Below are 21,300 nucleotides of genomic sequence, written 5' to 3' on the forward strand. Positions count from 1 at the left end.
GAACTAAATTCAAATACAATAAAAATAAAGAAAAAGGAAACTAAAAATTACAGAAGGCAATCATTTGTACATAAAGAGAGAGAGCAATAGAATGAACAATAACTTAGGTTGCATAATCCACCAATCATGGAACACCATAATCGATGACGCATTCAAATAGCAAAAGGGTATAAATAGTTAATAGAAGTAGGAGACAGCTAGCTTATTGGTTTGATTAGAACAACTCTAAAGTAAGTTATTTTAAATAAATGTTAAAACCTGTATATTTTTAGCAATTTAATCTTAGTAATCTTCACTTGTTTTAATTAATACAAAAAAATGAAATTATGCAATTTTGTTTTTAAATTCCTTCGAAATATAATTTCGTTGTACATTGTATGCAGATGCGAATTTATTGTGTAAGTTTTTTAAAGATTTTATTGTCGGGTAATTTTCTGTATTCTTAATTTTAGTATCTTATTTATTTTGTTATATTTTAGAATGTCGTGGTAATACTGCTGATGAGGAGCATGTCAGCCCTGATATGTGTACAGGAAAAATTACTACAGGTGATATAATAAAGAAATTCTGTTTTATCTGATTCAGATCTCATCTTTGAATCGATATCCAAAGCACCAGTATAAAGTCTTAGTAATAAGTTGTGTCTGAGTAGACATTTAATAATAATTTAGAATTAAGGACTGTAAGGCAACTATAGTTTTAATTATTGTTTATAACAGAACATGTGACTTATATAGTTTTAAATACATGCAATTAAATTTTAATTTTATTTATAATTACTTTGCAAAAACTATATTATTTACATTTGAATTTTGGATATAAATATTAAAAATGTCTATTATATATATATAATAAACAAAAAATTGAAAAAGTGTAATGAATTATATGTAATATAATAAATCTACATTAACCTCACTGACATTATGGGATTGAATAAATATAGACTTCTTGAAGAAAAACTAATTAGTGATGGCAGAGTTGGTGAAGGTATCAGTCTGCTGCTTTCAGGAGGGCCCAAACTCATGTCTGTGCCATCTCAGAGAATTCTAAAATTGAGTTGATCTGAATCTGTTAGACCCTTGCTATCCCTTGTTGGTGAACCCATAGAATGGAGAAAGATTACATTGCCTGAAGAACAAAAAGAATTAGAAATAAAAAAAATAAAATAGAATAGTTGAAAAAAGTCAAGAATGATTTCAGAAAAGATTTAAATCTCAAAAAATAAAATATTTTTCTAATATGAAGCATCAAAGTTTAATTCTAATTCGTTACATAGCAAAATGGCATCTGAAGCTTGATTTTCAATGTTATCTGTTTATTTTTGAAGATTTTATTATTGTTGTTAATTTGGTACTTTTGTTTATTTTTTATTGAAATATTTTGGTATAGATTAAATATAAGCGTATAAATAAAATATAAATAATATAAAAAGATAGTGTTGCTTAAAATGAATTGTTTTAGGAAGCATTATAAAGTGTTATGAAATATTGTTGATGTTAGACTGTTGATGGAGGTTTGGATTGATTTCCAGCATAAAATATTATGGATTACATAAAAGGTTTATTTTTAATTTATATATATATATATTTTATACAGGGTAGTGTGGATTATATAACAATATCAGCATGAGCATATGAGCATGTGCAGTAGTCACACATGCATAGGCAGTTGAAAGACTGGCAGTCATTTCACCATGGTACTCTGGCCAGTGGAAACACAGATCATAGCAGTAGAGGCATTTTTCCAAACAGGGTCCATTACAGAAGCTCATCTGGCATTGCAATGCAACAACGAGGACCACCACTATGAGCCTGTGCCAGAGTGACACAGCATTTTGAGATGGGCCAAACAGTGGAGAGCCATGGGCAGTGTTCAAATGCCAAAGAACATGTAGTGCATTTGTGCAGCCCTGCTATGGAGTCTTCACTGTTTAGCATGGCACATGTAACAACTGTGATATATCACAATGCTCTTTGGATTAATTGCTGGTTGAATTTTCAGTTTATCCATCAGGAAATATTCAAGATTCCATGGGATATGATATAACTCCTCATGGACACTTCACCACACTGCCTACAAGAATGCATCAATGCAGATGGATGATATTTAGCAGACATTATTTTCAGAAAGCAGTAATGTTTGTTTACTTTGTTTTCTGTATGTGATATTAAATGCATATTTGTGGTCTTCCATTTAAAGGTCAAATAAAGTTTCTACAATTTCTCACTGTCTTGTTATTTGAAATTGGTAGATATAATACATGCCATCTTGTATTACAAATTTTTATACTATAATAATAATACAATTTTGTATTATATAAAATTTTTTCTTATGCATAATTATTTAGTTACTTTAGATTAATGCAGTGGTTTCCAACCTTTTTGTACCTGCGCCCCCCTTAAAAAAAATTGTTGCGCTCCCTTAATTTTTCTAACAATCTAATTTCATAAATACTCAACTGATATTATAATTTATTTAATGGGCTACAAAATAATATACAATATTATGTAAAAATATACATAAAAAAATAATTATTTATTATAAGAAATAATAATTTTAAATGTACTAAAAATAATGTACTATTATAACAGTTATGAAATTTACCTCAATATTAATTTAGAAGTTACCAAAGCGAAGTGTTTCATTCTATATATCAACGTGGTTATCCCAAGCACTACTAACAAACTAATTCTGTTCATAGACAACAGAAAAAAAAACAGATGCTTCTGTTTACTGAAGTTTGGCGTGAGTAAGCACGAGAATACCCGGGATGTTCCGAGTGCTTGTCTTTTGTTTCCTCGCCCCGCCGGCGCTTGGCTCCAAACGCGAAAGCGAGATGTTTTCGTTCCAGCAAGAGTATGGATGGATGTTTTAGCATTTGTACCCGAAAAATTCGCGGCGAGGATTGTGGATTACGTATACCTATTTTGCTGATTCATTTTTTTGACACCTATTCGACTTTTTTGGTTTGTATTCGAAAATGATATTTTGGAAACAGCTGCATGCCCCCCTTGCAACAGTCTCGCGGCCCCCTAGGGGGGCGCGCCCCACAGGTTGGAAACCACTGGATTAATGTCTGGAGAAAAATTTTGAAAACATATATTAATTGTATTACAATTGTGTATAATTAATAAATATATAATTATACACAATTCTAATAAAACTATATTAAATGTTTAAAGAATCATTATTACATTTTTTTTAAAATCCTTTTGTTTTTTGCAAAGAGTTATTTTCTTTTTTACAGAAAATAAATTTTTATTTATTTATATCAATATATAACTTGATTAAGTAAACGTTAATGAGCTTCATTTCTTAAAAAGTATTATTTACAATTTCTTAAAATGCAAGTGTTTTGATATGGAATAATTACTGATTAAGTTAATATACATTTAGTGATAATCTTTATTGATACTAATTAAAATATGCATATGTAATACAGTATTGGTTTTGATTTTTATGTAATTAGGTCTGTAGAATTCATCAAGAACTTCCAGAAGGTGGAATTCTTGTATTTGTTACTGGACGGGAAGAAGTGCATAGGCTTTGTAGAAAATTGCAAAAAACATTTGCAAGTCCTCAAGACAGTAAAAATGACAACATTAAAGAAGTTAAAACAGAAGAAGAATTAGACAAATTCATGGATGATCCTAAAACATTAAAAAAGATTGGGAAGCATTGTAGTTATTCTAAACAAAATTCAAAATTAGATCTTCCTGATATTGATCTTGATAAGTAAGTGAATTTTTTTTTATATATATGTAGGCAGTTTAAGGTTGACTTGCACATTTTGGTGTGACTTATGTCGTGGTTGTATGTATGATCATGATGTAAATTTGCTATTATATAGACACTACTACTTCCTGCCAAGAACAAATGTTCTCCCATAGTAAGCCAGGTGATAGGATATTGGAAGGTGTTTCTGCAAGTATGTACATTGTAAAATTTATTGGAAAAGAGAATATGAAACCACCTGAAATTTATGCAGATTACAAGCATAGTACAGGGAATAAACATTATCAAAAAGAAGTATATATGAAGTGTACAATGAGTTCAGTAGAAGTCAAGATTAAATGTCAAACAAACCCAACAGACATGTTTGGCTGATTACTGTAATGGAAGTTAACATCAATTTACCGAGTGTATTATTCTGTATTTCTGGAAAATAAGTTTTACAGTGCAGTCCACAAAAAGAGACTAGATCTAATGGCATAATAGTGCATGCTCATTATTGTGGGATTTAGGACACTTAGGAGAAAAGAAATTTGCAACAAATGAAGCCCTGCAGGATAGTGTCAAGTTGGTTATGATAAGAAGAGAAAACTTTCTAGAGTGCTGGATTCAAGCCCTTCCTAGATGATGGAAGAGTGCATAAATGTGAATTGGAAATACCTCAAAAAAAGCTATGTAGTTTGGAAATTGTACTTATATTTTTTCGTAAAATAAAAAGTGGAATTCAACCTTAAATTACCCCTTATTAACAAATAGGTTAATAATACAAAAATTATTAGAGTATTGATAATAATTTATATTTAAACATTTTTTATTGAATAAATTTGAAATGTTAAGTTGAAAATTAAGTATTATTAATTTTAGAACTCAAATTATTTATATTAAAAAATAAATAATTTGAGTTAATTAATTATTAATTAATAATTATATATAAAATATAAATATTAATAACATTGATACATATGTATATATTAATCGTTTTTTGATATCTTCATGAAAAAAGAAGGGGATTTTTAAATGTTTTTATTGCCGTGTAATACTTTTTGATTATTTTATTCATCTCACATTTACCGTATTTTCGCATGTTGCATATAAACAAGGAGACCAACATGCCGCATATAAACTCTGGAGTTACCAGCATGCCAATTAAACTGCAACTAAAATATAAAATTAATCAAGACAAAACTATTGATCTAACAAAACTAGTTGTTAATTAAATGTAATTATTTACATTTACAATGTAAATAATTACATTTTATTACAATTACATTTATTATAATTACATTGTAATTTGACTGACTTAAAATCAGGAAGAGAGTTTTTGTTTACAAGACAGTAAAACAATTAATGATTTATTGACATTAGTAGTAGTGGTAATAATAATAGTAGTAGTTAGTCAGTGTGAGCTACCCTGACCTAAAAATAACACCTTCCTCTCAAATTTCATACAAAGCCATGTTAATGGTGTAAAAGTAAGTCAATTGTGTAATTAGTGTAAAAAATGTAAAATTACTTAATAAATTTTGATAGTAAACTGTTTATTTATATTTTGAAGATTATAATATTTTTAATGAAAAAAGTTTTATAATTATTTTATTTAGATATTCAATCCAGCCAATGGATGAGGAAATGTTATTGGAGCAAGCTGAATCAGAAGAGGAAGATATTTTTGATGATGAATTTGAAAATACTATGGATTGCAAAAGATCTTCACAACCTATGCTTGTTCTTCCACTATATTCTTTATTACCCATACATAAGCAATCACAAGTATGATTTATCTGATTTTTATTTAATGATATGTTTGTTTTTAATTGTATTAAAAATCAAAACTTAATTGAAGGTATTTCAAGCTCCACCAGAGGGAACTAGATTGTGTGTTGTTGCTACAAATGTTGCAGAAACTTCATTGACTATTCCTAATATTAAATATGTAGTAGATACTGGAAAGGTATGTGTATATTTAGTTAAAAACTTTAAAAAATATTATTCACAATGAAAAAATATTTTAAAATATATTATTTATATGAGGGGTGTTCAAAAAGTTTCCAGAAAATGTAAATAAAAAGACATCAAATTGAATTTAGTACTTTATTCTTCAACGTATGTTTCATTTAAGTTAAACATTTTTTCATATGGTGTTATCACCCTAAGCCCTTCTGTTAGAAATCAGTGCTCTTTGATTCTAACTTCTGCTACAAAATATTTTACTTAATCTGTCAACTGCCAGCAAACATCTTTAATGACTGTTTTTAAATTTGGAAACAAAAGAATTTAATGGGACTAGATGCAAATACCTGATAAAACAAGTATTAACGAGTTTGTTAATTAGAAAATTTCCTGTACCATGTTCCATCTAAAATATTTGACCTGGATAACCAATTTCTGGCCAGTACTGAAAGTTAAAAATATCATTATCTTATAGAGTGCATCCGATTTACTTACAAAAATTTTTTGGATCAATTTCCTTTATGCTTAAGCACACAAAGAGTCTGTGTCACCCTGTATATATAATCAAACCCCTTATTTACACAGGAACAGAAAAGTGTAAAGTAAGGGAATATGTATATTGAATTTCATTTTTATTCAAGATAATACACATTGTAAATTTAATCCTATGTAAAATTTTATCAGTTATGAAATAAAAAAGTCAATAAAGTATTAAAATGCTGTTAGATTATTTTTGGAAAATCAAAGTTCTCTATGTGTAAATTTTAATGAAGAATTCTGTTTTTATAAATACTTATATTAGTAAGAATTACTTTTGTTTTATATAATTAGATTAAAAGAAGAATTTTTGACAAAAAGTGTGGTATATCTACATTTATTGTAACATGGACTTCTCAAGCATCTGCCAATCAAAGAGCAGGTAGAGCTGGTAGAACAGGATCTGGTCATTGTTATAGGTAAAGAAGTTTTTAATGTTTATAATAGCAAATTGTATTTTGCATCATTTTATACAATATTAATTTCATTTTTTTTTAAATTTCCTTTATCTACTTGGATTTTTTTTTTTTTAAAGATAGATATGTTAAAATACATTAACAAGTTAAAATTGTAACATTTATGTTGCATCTGTTCAATTTATGTAAAAACCATGGCTGTGAGTCGTGTAAAAATCTACTGACTCTGACTTTACCTTACCATTCGATTTCGACTCAGACCAGGGGTCGACTTGTTACCAAAATAGGCCTGGGAATTTTGATGTCATCACGTGACCTCAGAATAAAAGCTTCAATAAATAGAGTTCTAATAAAGATAGAACATAGAAACTTCTTATTCCAAAGCTAAAAGACTTTTCTAAGTAATGACATAGTCAATATATAAATATGTATTTAATAATTTTTACTTTTCTGACTGTTATATATAACAGAGGAAAAGTGTAGCAATTGGTCAAAAAATGACTTCCCCAAATTTTACATTTTTGGACTCAAGACACTTTGAAATGTCAAGATATGCAAAAGGTTTGGGATTTTTTTTCTGTGTGTATGGACTGTGTGTTGGGGGCACAATTTTGTTTACCCTGTTTGAAGCATAATAAGTTCCGTGGTTTTTTGAATTGGAGTCGGATACTTTAACACGAGTTATTAAGCTTCAAAGTGGTTGAACTAAACTGTGCCTTCACAGACATTCTAACAATTGTGCATACAGATAAAACCCCAAATGTTTTCGCACTTCGTTACATTTCAAAGCTTCCCGAGTCCAAAAGAGTAAAAATCTGGGGAAGTTGTTTTTTGACTGATCATCATTCTTTTCCTTTGTTATAGGCCTATACTGTATAACTGCCAGGAAAGTAATAATGACAACGATTCTGATTACTTTTTTTAAAATACAAAGTAAAACAATTTTATAAAATTAAATAAACATTAAGATTTGACACATCTACTTAATATATAAATTCATATTTATTGACTTGTTCGATGATGGCAATGGTATTTGGTAAGCATGTATAAATAAAAACAGTAAATACATTTGTACACAAACAAATTAGTTTAATAAAAATGTTGTATATAAAATACAAGTATAATAGGTAATATATAAGCATGCACATTCATTAAACCAAGTCAAGAATAAGAAATATAAGATTTAGACTAGTAAAGAAAAAGGATACTTATTTTGCCATGTTGATTAATTTATTATTTTTTATCTCTATTATAAACTAAATTACTTCTTAAAAAAAGAATTGTTTTTATTAAATTAGCATTCATGTAAGCTCTTAAATTAGATTTAATAATTTTAAGAGTGGAAAATAAATGCTCTACTGAAACTTGGGTTGGTGACAATGTCGTATCTTGGATAATGTCTGAATAGTGTAGTATCACCATTTTAACATCCAAATTTGAAGAATGGTCAATGTGATTTACTTTTTCCAGTGCATTGTAAGAATTATCTTTAAATTTTGTAAGATTTCCTTTTGTTTGTGCTCATATTAGAACTCAAGCTTAATTTTGAGGGTAGAGATGAGTTTTATAAAAATTTCTAAATGCTAATAACAAGTAAAATAAATAAAATATTCATTAAGTCTGACCACACTGGAGATATGACACATGATTCCTTTTATGTCTCCTCCCTGTTGACCTTCAATTAAGATCCAAAATTTAATAGCATTAATCCCCCTTTATACACAAGCTACTGTGCTAAATTTTGTTTCTTAAACCTTATCCACTCTGAAATATTGTTTGATATCTCAGAACAGAATAAAGAAATTAAACAAATTAGATGCCAACACACACACACACACACACACACACACACAATTTTTCCCCTTTATTTGACATTTTTTGGGTTCGGGTGATCTCCAAATTTATAGATTTGCAAAAAACTTGGAGGGTCAAATTTGACACAATTCCAATACTTTTCCGTTTTATATACATAACAAGTTGAGAAAGTAAAAAGGAGTCAGAGGCGGCAGATTTTTGACGACTCCAACTCTGACTTTGACTTCACAGCCCCAGTAAACTATACATTATGATTTAAACAGCACATTTGAAATCTGTTAACATACTTTTTAAAAACTGTAATTCAAATAATATACACTCAAAGACCAACAACTGCCGAATTATCGGGCTAGCAAATGGCTATAGTAATATTAATAATTTAAGTTAATTTGGTACTAGAGTTAGGCGTTAGGTGCCATCTCTTGCTAAATTTAATAATTAGAATTTTAATTAAATAATTTAAATAAATTTAGGCTTAACTGGAAGAAAAGAATCGGCCCGAAGCGGGATCCGAACCCGCAACTTCTGCTATCCGTGCAGACACGTTACCAGTTACGCTACCCAGACCCAGCCGGCATTGTAATAGCCGTCGATGGTCGTACGGTAATCTTATATCAACTGGAAGGGGAGGATCGGATCGAAGGTCCGGGTAGCGTAATTGGTAACGTGTCTGCACGGATAGCAGAAGTTGCGGGTTCGGATCCCGCTTCGGGCCGATTCTTTTCTTCCAGTTAAGCCTAAATTTATTTAAATTATTTAATTAAAATTCTAATTATTAAATTTAGCAAGAGATGGCGCCTAACGCCTAACTCTAGTACCAAATTAACTTAAATTATTAATATTACTATAGCCATTTGCTAGTCTGATAATTCAGCAGTTGTTGGTCTTTATATATAACGGGTTAGTTGTTGTTTATTTATAATATACACTCAACCTAAAGATGACATTTTGAAATGTCAAAAGTACTTGTTTGTAATTAAAAAATCTTTGCAAGTAAACAACTTTAATGCCAAGAGACAGTTTGATTTATTCTTAATTTAAGTTTGGCATTATTAAAGAGTATGTTTTTACTTGTTACTTTTTGATTTCATCTCTTATTATAAAATATTCTTTAATGCTTTTGTTGAGATTATGTATAACAGCTGAGTTTTAAGTAGTTTATATTAGAGTTTCTCAAACAGGATCCTGGTTGTTTTTTAACCTGGGAAATATTCTGGGAAATTTTTCTTATCCCAGGAAATCCCGCAAATTTCTTAAAAATTCACTTTTTTCTTATTTTACGTTAAGGTTGAGGAAATTTTGCAAATAGAAAGTATAATTAACTCATAAACTGTCAGAATACATTTGTATTTATTAATTTTAAACCTACTTATTAGTTTTTTTTTAATTTTTGCTCATTATGGCACGTCACAAATGGTCAATAATCAATACGTAGCTTATTTGTGGCAGGACTCTCAAAATTCTTTACCAGTAATATCTGGAATAATTGTGCCTATGCTGTCTTAATTTTTAACCATGCCCAGTAGCTTCAATGACTGCGTAATGCCAAGTTGTGCAAATTGGGCAAGGATACAAACGAGTACGAAGTCAGCAAGTATGAAGTTTTTCTTCATAATCTGATTATTAAAGACAAACGAACTGCCAAATTATTAGGCTATGATGTTTCTATTAAAGTAGTCGAGGTAGACAAATTGAGAATACTGGGGAACAAAAGAAGTACTACAATCTCGAAAACGAACTAGAAATCTTTCAGGATACAGGTGAAAAACACATAATATTTGTCTTCTCTTAAATGCATTAAACACGATTCCAATCACATCAATTGAATTGGAAAAGGCATTCTTGGTAGCAAGACTTTTCATTACTAAAATAAGAATTAGATTGAGCGATCAGAGTATTGACCATCTTTGCTTTTTAAAATCTTATAAAAATTTACAATATTTTGTATTATATTTTATTTAAAAAATCAAAAATTACCTTCTAAGTTAGAAGTTTGATCTAAATTCATTTTTCTTTAAATTTTCAACTCAATTCAAAGTCATTTTTTGTTGTTGTATGCAGTTTCTAGCAAACTTTAATAAATTTTTTCTATTTGTGAAAATTTCTACGTAATTTAAAGGTAATTTTTAATATATATCTTACACAGCATTATTAATATGATTTTGGAGGATGCAGAACGTATTAAATTACTTTAAAAAACGAAAAATAATTATATCATTTGATTTCATGATATTTTGTATATCTTAAAAATAATTAATTTTGTCCCGGGATCCCGGGAGACAGTTCACTTTTATCCCGGAATCCCGGGACAAGCAAAAGACCGGGAAATGAGAAACCCTAGTTTATATAGTGCAATTATTGCATATTTAAGAATTCTATAACTGTTGTGTATTATAGAAAAGGAAGACTAACCTTGAGCTAATTTATGTATTAAAGCCTGTTTTACAATATTTATCCTAAAACAGTATTAAATAAATATTATCATTGTCTTTGAATAATTTTTAAGTAGGCACACTTTAAAAACTTTTAATTTATGCATTGTCTGATGATAAATAAAAAATAAATAGCTATAAATAATAAATGAATTTTTATAAACTTTTATCAGATTATATAAATCATAGTTCATTTTATTAAACTCGTACTTATTTTACATTCTGCAGTAATTCCTAAATCACTTTCAAAAAAGATGACTTCATTATTTATTTTTTATTTCATTTGCTTTGAAAAACGATTTTTCTATAAATAACATTTTTTTTGCACTAGTTATTCACTGAAGTTTTTAAAATTGAATGTATGAAAATATTTTTTACAATATATTTCAAACATTTATTTATATTAAACACATTGATTCTTGATTCTACTGATTTGTTTTTAATTTCATTTTATTTTTAAAAAGTTATGTTTGTAAATGTATATAAATATCCTAAATAAGAGCAAAAAATTAAAAATATTTCTTACATAACTTCAAGAAATACTTTGAATTACAGAAAATAATATGACAATGTTAATGAATATCATGCAAAATCTGGAATGTTTTAGCGTGAATCTCTTTCATTGCAACTGATAGAAACAACAAATATTATATACTCATACCAATTGTCATGTCAACTTTAAAGAATTTCAGTTTGAAAAAAAAACCCACTTGGCAGATTGATGCTCAAATGTCTAATCCTTGATGACAAAAATGCTATACTTCATGGTATCACTGAACACTAGGAACAGGCGGATTTTGTTTTAATCATATTATTGTAATTATGTAGGCATTACAGCTATAAAAAATTACTGACACAGTTTATCTAATGTTATGTTATACGTACCCATTACTATGAGATGACGAGTTATTAAATTGAAACCAATTCATTAAAAAGTTATTGGACCATATTTGTTTATATATCGAAAGTAATATTCCTGTCTATTTATAATGATAATTTATTTTTATTTTTATAGATTTGCATTATTGAGTAAATTAGATATAACATAATCAGATATGTGTTTCCTATAAAAATAAATAAAACAATATATTATTTATGTAATTATTTTATCAAAAGTACATATAGTTGATAAAATGTTAATGGAATTTTATAAAATGAATATTATTTTGTGAATTAATGAAATATTATGACATTACTACAGAACTACAATATAAATTGTCACTTTATAGTTTACGATAATTTGAATCCTTTCTGTCTGAAGATGATTTTAAAACAAATTATAATATTTAGAGAAAAGTTCATAATTATATATACTATTGCAAATGAAAATTGCAATTAATTTCATTCTAATATATATAATAGACTATAAAGTGAGTTTATATTTACCGTATTTTCTGGCATATAAGATGACTTTTTAACCCAGGAAAATCTTCTCGGGGGTCATCTTATATGCCAGGTGTCATCTTATAGGGCAAGTATATCCAAAACTCTGTATTTTAACTGTAAAAGTCAAGAGTCGCCTTATACGCCCAGTCATCTTATATGCTGGAAAATATGGCATTTAAAATATCATATTGTCTTGAAAATATTCTGAAATTATATTTTAAAAAGAGTTGATTTAAAATTTTGTTAAAGTTTTGATGGTTTGTTCATTTAATCTTGTGTATATAGTAGGTGTATGTGTTAAATTCATTATTGGGCAGCAATTTGAAAAAAATTGTAGACATAAATTCCCACTGTTATTCTTTTTTGATTTGTTTTATTCAAATAATAATAATACATCAAATAATGTGTTCAATTTTATTATACAGATTATATTCATCATCTGTTTTTACCAACGAATTTCCAAAATTTTCACCTCCAGAGATTACTCTCCGCCCTATTGATGATATTGTACTGTATATGAAGGTAATTATCAGGTATCATATATGTAAATTTAGATATTCTTAAATATAAGTTATATATTATATTACATGTTTTAAATATAGTTTGAATTTAAAATTATAATATTGAAAAATATGATTTTTTTGTTCTAAGAAATATTTCCATACAATTTAGTCCTGTTTTATTCAGATTGTATGTATTTCGGTACCCCATAAAATGAAATTTTGCATTAAGTTATGCTTCACCTCATTAGTCTCAGATAATTCCCTAGATATTTATGCAGTCATTTATGATTAACACAAAAAAATTGTAATATGTTTAAAACATTTACTTATATTTTTACTATAATAAATAACACTTTAGTCCAATGTTACTGAATATATGGAGAAATTTTATTATACTGTATCAAGTATATTACTTGAGAAACATTTGTAAAAACCAGTATATTTACTACAGTGAGTAGCATTTTGTAGTAGTTCATGTTTGGAATGTCAGAAGCTTGAGAAACACAACATGATGACTTAATAGTTAAATTCAGTGGCATTAAGAATATTATTGTGAGAGGCGGATATTGAGTTAATTAAATGATTTAATTAATTAAAGTAATATTTTAATCCAATACCTCCAGGAAAAAGGGCAAACAAAAGGTCACCGAGAAAGAGAAGACCAACCCAGACAAAACGCGCACACATCCTATTTCCTGTGATTGTCGGGTAGATGAAACAGTTTGAATATCAACAATTATTACCAAGGTCGCAAGACAAATCCTGACCTTAGTCACCTTTAGATATTAATTCAGTTTGTTTGACAGTTGTTATCAATTTTATGAGGTAGAATGAGTAACAATAGAGTAACAAAAGACACAGTGACGGAATTTGCCATCCCGTTGCCGGTAAGCGGGGTCAAGCTCAGAGCTCAACCTCCTCGGTTCTCACATTATCCATCAATGTGGTTGAATGAACTTAATCTGATGTTTGTTCTTCCTCATTTTTCCTCAGAATTTGGTCATCAATCTTGAGAAAAAATAATCCCAAAACAGATATTGTTGACAGTAAAATATGGTAAAGCAAAATAATGTGAAGATGCTTCTCTTCTTCATCAGTATAAAATTAAAGAGATAAGATTATCCATACAAATAGCATTGTGAAAAGAAAACAATATTAAAAAGATAGCAATGAATGCAATAAGAAAATATACCAATTGGTGCTGTAAGTATACATTAATGCAAGATAATATACTTAGAAAAAAATAAAAATAATCATAAGAATTTGTTTTCTTAAGGAATCTAAAAGTATTTTAGTTTTAAATATTTTTCAACTGTCACAATCTCTATCCTCAATATTTGTTAAATCATTAATCATGCAAAGAATATTGCATCAAACAAATATAAATTTTTTATGGTGCTTAAGTGAAAAATATGCATGTCTTACATTGATATTAAGTTTTATATATTTGAGATTTAAGAATTGTATATGAATGTGAAATAAGACAAGATATTTGTTATATTTATATAAAATTATTAAACTTACTTGTATTTGAAAAAGTTATAACAGGGAAAATATAACTAATTTTATAAATTATAGTTATTAAATTGTAATCAGTATTTAATTTTATAATAATTATATTTAATTTTTAGGAATTAGGTATCATTGATATTGCAAATTTTAGATTTCCAACTACTCCAGATTTAACTGCAATCAAGGTAATTCATTTTTAATATTTAAAAAAATTTTATATAAAATTTAAAATTAATTCCATAGTTTAGTTTGAATCAGATCATCAAAATTAAATAACCTTAATTTAGAATTTTTAAAATAATTTCAATTTCGATTCAGTTTTCATTTAAAGTAATTTTAACTCATATGAATCAGTTTTAAATCATATCATAAATCATTTTATTATATCACTTGTTAAGTAAGAAGGAATACAAACATTTTTAAATAATGTATGCTATTTGTGTTAGAAAACAGTGTTATAATTATTTAAATTTATTTTAGTATTAATGAGAAATTAAATTATTATTAGATTATAAAAGTAATCTAATAATATATGTGTGTTTGAAATTACCTTTATAGATTTGCCTATACATAGGACTTCTATGTAACTCAGGTTCTCAGTGCATCACAAGTTCGAACTACCCCCCTTACGTCATACTAGCCAATTTCTTTCAGCCTCCTGGATACGTAAACACGGCCATTACTGCTCTTATCTGCAGGGCATATTTATACCTTTTGTTACCCTTGCTTGTACACAAAGAATTGAGTCAGATTGTTATAGAAGTGCACAATGCTGGTTATACAACATCCAAGTTCAAGTATGTCAATAATCTTGTCTGCAGTTCTCTTTTCCTACCAACTGCTTTGAGATCCAATGACAAAAAGAAGAGTCAGGTGTTTGCACAACCTACCATTCCATATTTGGGGGCTGTTACAAATCATATTGTATGCACTTTCAAGAGATACAGTGTTGTACTTCCTAAAAAACAGCAGATTTTCCTGCACAGATTATTATGTGTGCTGCTCACTTGTCAAATCGATTAACTCAATAAAACAAAAAGTGGAGAAAAGTGACAAAATAATATACATTCTTTTTTAAAATTCCTTTTAAAATATAAATTCAAATAAATATGGTAGAATGTATTATTGTACATGTAGCTTCTATTTAATGACATATAGAATATATAAGATAGCATAGATATGCTATAATCATCATTATTATTATGATTTTGGTGTGATTGAGGGAGTTAATTGATTTGACAAGTGAAAAATGTAATTATATCAAATTCAGTCTTCACATAGATTTTTATTATAGAGAAACTTCGTTATCGTAAATTTTTTATTAACGATTTTTTGCAAAAATGAATAATAACTGTTTTGTTACTATTACAATGTTTGTTGTTATTATTTTGTTTAAATTGATTATTCAGCAACATAAATGATGTCTTCTTCGTCAGCTATATTTGAGTTCTCATCATGTCAAATTGTTCTTAAATTTTCATAAGATTCATGTTTAATAGGAGGAATGAAAAAATTATTTTTAGTTTCATCCATCTTGATATAATGGTATAACTTTTTTTTTTTTCTAAAACAATTGCCACCAGAATTAAAACAATCATTCAATACGTGCGCATTTGGCTACTCACACGAATGCACATGTCCACATAACAATTTCATGAGACATGGATTCGATCTAATTTTCAAATCTTCATGTTCTATTTACTCCGTGTTCCATCAGTTAATCTGTGTATCACTTGAAGAAGAACTTTAAGCTGTTTGAAAACGTTTGTGATGTACTTTATTCATTGTATAACTCACACCAGTAACAGGTTCAAGGTACGTTGTTGACTTCACCCCAGTGTTATTTGGATGTAGATGTTTAATCATTCAATAATTCACAAGTATACTACTTGTGTGGCAGTTGGATCGTAACTAATTAATTTCTTTTACTTACTTTTTGTGATGAGATAACATTAAATAATTTACTGTTATCCACAAGGCACTGGTCAACACACACTGCAATGGCAATGCTGCAGTGTTCACTGGCTGATTTATGTTACAGTATGGAGTTAATTAGATTGGCTTCTGAAATAAATAAAAGTTTTTTCGATGGCCAATAAAATTTTGTCATCAAGTGGTGATCCTAATTATTAGGGAAAAACTTATTATGAATATTAAAACTTACAAGTAAATCAAGTGCTTTGACACTAAAATTTAAAAAAATTTAAAATGTGGAGTTAATCAATTTGGCTTGTGAATGGCTCATATAATGATAGGGATAGTTTTACATTTTTGGAGAAGTCAGAGGCCTACATGGTTCCTTTACAGCAGATCCAAATGGGAGCAAAAATATTTTATATTGGAGCCATAACTAGAAAATTGGCTTTTTACTTTCAAAAACATTAAGATGCTATCAAAAATTGCAGAACCACTATTGAAATTGCTAGAAATGCTTTAGAAAATGGTTACAATGTATTATGGGCTGATTCCACCCTACTTCAACGGTGCTCAGATCACAGAGTTGTTTTCATATGGAGTCACTTTACACAACAACACTTAGTTTGTGAAATGAACCTTTGCTCGATCTTCCAGCAATATGGCACACGTTATACAGAAAGTTAGCACAATAATTTTCTTTCAAATTAATTCTAAATTTTTAAATTCTATTTTTTATTTCTGTTTTATTTATTTATTTTTATTATTATATGATATTAAAATTGAGATGATAGTCAATTATATAAGAACTCTATACAGAAACCATCTAAAAATAACTGGGTTTCTCTAATCTCCAAAATGATAAACGGTTTTGGCTGTTCGATTGAACCATTTATATTCCCGTCGGATTTTGAAGAAGTATATCAACAACTTATTTGGAATGTTCTTAATATCTCTCATTCGCGAGATATAGAAGACACTCATTTAAGAATATCACAAAACAGCTATAGTACGATATTATTATTTCCAAGTAATAATAGTTATCTATTCTCTAATTTGCCATTTAAAATGAAGAGACTTTTTATTCAACTCTGACTTAATTCTAATTCTCTAATGTTTGATAATAAATTGTACATATACGAGAATAATTCTTGTCCAATATGTTGTGCGTCCTTTTCCAAATTTCATCTGATTTGTAAATGTGAGAAAAGCCTTGAGTTAAGGCAAAAATACAATCTTATCAGTCTACATGAATGTGATTCGGTAGAAGCTATGTATAAAATATTTCATCGGGCAACATATCGTTTTGTCTGCAATTTATACAATTATGTTTTAAAGTTTTTTGATACTTAATTGTTTTTGTATTATTCGTTATGTTGCTTGTAAGCTGCATAACTCCCTTTGTAACAGGCAGAGACCTTAACTAATAAAATTGATTTGATTTGATTTGAAAATTGAGATGATAGTTATCATAATTTCTCACAGATAACTAGCATACATCCTCCAAAAAATTGCTAAAACAGAAAGAAAACTTTTGCCCAACCTACATTGTTGCATATGTCGTAACTATAAATAAAAATCCACACTTTAAAGTATGCTCCAGCAACAAATTTTAATAAGTGTGTTTCAGCATTGTAAGATATGGATTTTTATTTCTGGCATTCCCTTCAGTTTCTAGAATAATTGTGTATCTCACAACTTCAAAGTGCCTGCTGTAAACATGATAATTGTTGGTATGCACTTTAATAGGTATTGTTTTAAATATTCTATTACTTTTCCAGCTGTTATATATAACAGAGGGAAAGTATGGAGATGAGTCAAAAAATGATCCCCCAAGATTTTACATTTTTGGACTAAGGACACATTGAAATGTCAAGAAATGCAAAAACAATTAGGGGTTTTTTCTGTATGTATGGATGTTTGTGTGTGTGTTTGTATGAGGCCTGATTTTGTTCACCCTTTATAAAGCTTAATAACTTTTGTGCTTTTTGTCAAAAATTTCTGAAATTTTTCAGGGAGGTCCACTTATTAGGGGGATTGATGCTATTAAATTTTGGTGATTACTGGTCAAGGGAGTGAGGAGATAAAGGGGGTGGTGGGTATCTTCAGTAGAGTCTGACTTAATAACGATTTTACTTGTTATTAGCTTTTACAGCTTTTTATAAAACCCATCCCTACCCTCAGAATTAAGCTTTTTGTCATTTTATAATAGTTAAAATATAAAACGTTTTTAAATAAAATATGATAACAGATGGCACCACCAAATGTTGCTGGGAAAGTTGAGCAACTCATTGCTGGATTTTTTTCTTTTTCTTTCATTTGATTTCCAATAGCAGCTGCTAACACATTCTCAATGTTATACTAGTTTAAACTTAATTTTGATAAATAAGAAATGCATTCATGGGTTAGACAGAAACTTGTGTTTGAAAAAACTCTGCTGTAGTCTTCTTTGGCCACCAATGACAAACATAACACTGGCTCAAATATGGCTACTGTAACATCATCAATATCATAATCATAATCATTACACTCATTACACATGGATAACACATCTCTACACAGTTGAAGAGCTTCAGTGATAATCCGATTGATTAATTACAGTTGATTACCAAGGTTAGAAAACTGTATTCAGTAAATGAATTGGACTCAAAACATGAATAAATTCATTATCTAATCTACTACATCAAAAAACTGGAAACAGACAGAACAGTGTGCAGACTGATTGACATTACATGACAAATTCACACAAAAATATCCATATTTCACTGTTACAGAACAGAAGGTTTTTGACCAGAAAAGAATAATTATATGTAACAATCTTATTCCCAAACAATGCTTGAACATATCAAACAACAAGTTACAGAACAGATACATCAACATACAGAAACACTATATTAAGCTAAAAATGCCACTAGCATAAAAACCCTCGCCATAAATACTTTTAATTATGTGACCTATTTGCATTTGCACTTGGATTGACAAGTGCATGTGCATGACGTCATTCGAAGCATTTAACACGGCCAGATTGTATTGAAAGCTTGCAGTACCCAGTCAGCATAGATGTATTGTGTACAGGACGGATCTACATAGGGGGTAGTAGAGCTTAAGCCCTGATCCCCCTGTGTCAAGGGCCAACAAAGATTGAATTATAATCATAAATTTTTAATACTTTTTCATTATAATATATTTCATGTGTAGATATAATTATAATAGTCAATTCTTTTTTATTCACACCAAATAACGTTTCTGCCAATTGTTTAATGCTAGAGATAAGCCTATTATTCTTATTATAACTTTCAGCATGCCCAAAAATTTTGGTCAGGATTCACCTCTGTGGTCACACGATTAAAAGTATTTATGATGAGGGTTTTTACACTCGTTTTTACACTAGTGGAGTCTTGGCCTTACACAGAAGATCAGAAACTGACAATATCTCAACAACAGTCATGCATAAAAAATGTACACAATGTAAAACATCAATGAAAACAAAGACTAATTATAACCAGTCACACTATAGACCAGATTTAATTTAACATACGCAAATTTATTTCAAGAAATATACAGACATATTGTCGATATTTGGATAATGTAAGATTACATATAAATCTAAATCTGTCATAATTTATGTGTAAATAACATTTACAGTTTATTAATAAGCTTTCGGGAATAAATATAGATTAGGTGGAAAATAATTTGTGTTTAATTTGTTGTAAGATATTTTTGATTGTATGAAATTTATTTTAGGAATATTTTTTGTAATTTTATTTACAGGCATCAGAAGAAAGACTTATGCAACTTGGAGCACTTGAAAAAGAGACAAGAAAAGTTAATGGTTTAGGTAAACAGAATTTAGTATTTTTTTAATTATTGAATTCAATATTATTAAATTTTGTTAGTTAAATATCTTAATAAGTTATCAAATACAATAATAGTGATATATTGTTTCAGAAATAAATGATCTAGCACAAGTTGTATTATAGGTTTTCTTAAATATACTTTGATAATATCTATCTGTAATTAAAGAATAATGTTTTCAAATTGATTAAATTACTATATATATATCATACATGCATATATTTTGATAAATTTGTTAATTTTTTAGTTCAATAATGCAAATGATAACCATTAATAGCTACTTTATTTTAATAAAAATATATTTCCAATTTGTTGAAATCAAAAGCAGTGACTTGTATTCAAATTTTGTCAAATCTATAATAATAATAATAATAATAATTCATTTTAAATTAGGTTAATGACCAACAATAAATTCATTAAAAAGTCCAATAGCTATACCTGTAATAAAGTTCAACCAAAATATTATTTTATTAAAGCCAACATAACATTAAAAATAAATTTCTCAAATGTTCTCAGATAGCCATACCTCTCAATCGAAGTTTAACAATAAAACTTAATTATGCAAAAATTCTTATTTCTATGTCCAGTTATCTATCTCAGAAACAACTTCATTTATTACTGTTAAAAAAAAAACCCTAAGAAATAACAGTAACATTTATTTCCTGTAGCAAACACAATATAATGCAGCTTATATAATGACAATATGAAGCATCATAATGTTACTTTTTTAAAATAGTAATAATTGCAGTCTTTCCTCTTTTTTGAATTATACCACAGTAAAAGGAATTTAGGAGTTTTCAACTCTAACATTTAAAAAAGAAAGGTTGATATTACCTATGGTTCCAAGATGGCGGCTCGTCTGATTCCAGCAAGGAAACAGTGGGGATGCACGTTCTAACCTAACCTAACCTATTCTAATAATTTTGTTGGTAATAATTATGGTAATTTATTAGAATAGGTTAGGTTAGGTTAGAACGTGCGTCCCCACTGTTTCCCTTCTTCTATTTGCTGCAATCAGAGACGAGCCGCCATCTCAGAACCATAGGTAACATTAACCAAAAAAAATTATTTATAATTAAATTATGAGGGAGTATTTATACAAGGAATGAATAACATATTTCTTTGTGTTTATTTTGCAATATATTATTTATAAATTTAAATTTAATGACAAAACTTTAATTTAATAATAAACTTTTTTAAAAATAAGAATTCTTATTATATTAATATTTAGCTCTAATTTCTTATATT

General features: G+C 28.2%; 1 protein-coding gene across 1 annotated transcript in view; it reads left to right on the plus strand.

The window, feature by feature from the left end:
* Positions 1–21,300, plus strand: part of kz (putative ATP-dependent RNA helicase kurz) — a 68,689-nt gene that overhangs the window by 34,459 nt on the left and 12,930 nt on the right. The window contains exons 14-20 of the mRNA XM_067287813.1: positions 3,470–3,735; positions 5,334–5,502; positions 5,576–5,683; positions 6,514–6,638; positions 12,694–12,790; positions 14,403–14,468; positions 19,969–20,035. Of these exons, the coding sequence (XP_067143914.1) occupies positions 3,470–3,735; positions 5,334–5,502; positions 5,576–5,683; positions 6,514–6,638; positions 12,694–12,790; positions 14,403–14,468; positions 19,969–20,035 (898 nt within the window). The remainder of the gene's footprint in view (positions 1–3,469; positions 3,736–5,333; positions 5,503–5,575; positions 5,684–6,513; positions 6,639–12,693; positions 12,791–14,402; positions 14,469–19,968; positions 20,036–21,300) is intronic.

This window comes from Centruroides vittatus, unplaced genomic scaffold (genome assembly GCF_030686945.1).
Source record: "Centruroides vittatus isolate TY-2023 unplaced genomic scaffold, ASM3068694v2 scaffold_712, whole genome shotgun sequence".
Taxonomy (NCBI): domain Eukaryota; kingdom Metazoa; phylum Arthropoda; class Arachnida; order Scorpiones; family Buthidae; genus Centruroides; species Centruroides vittatus.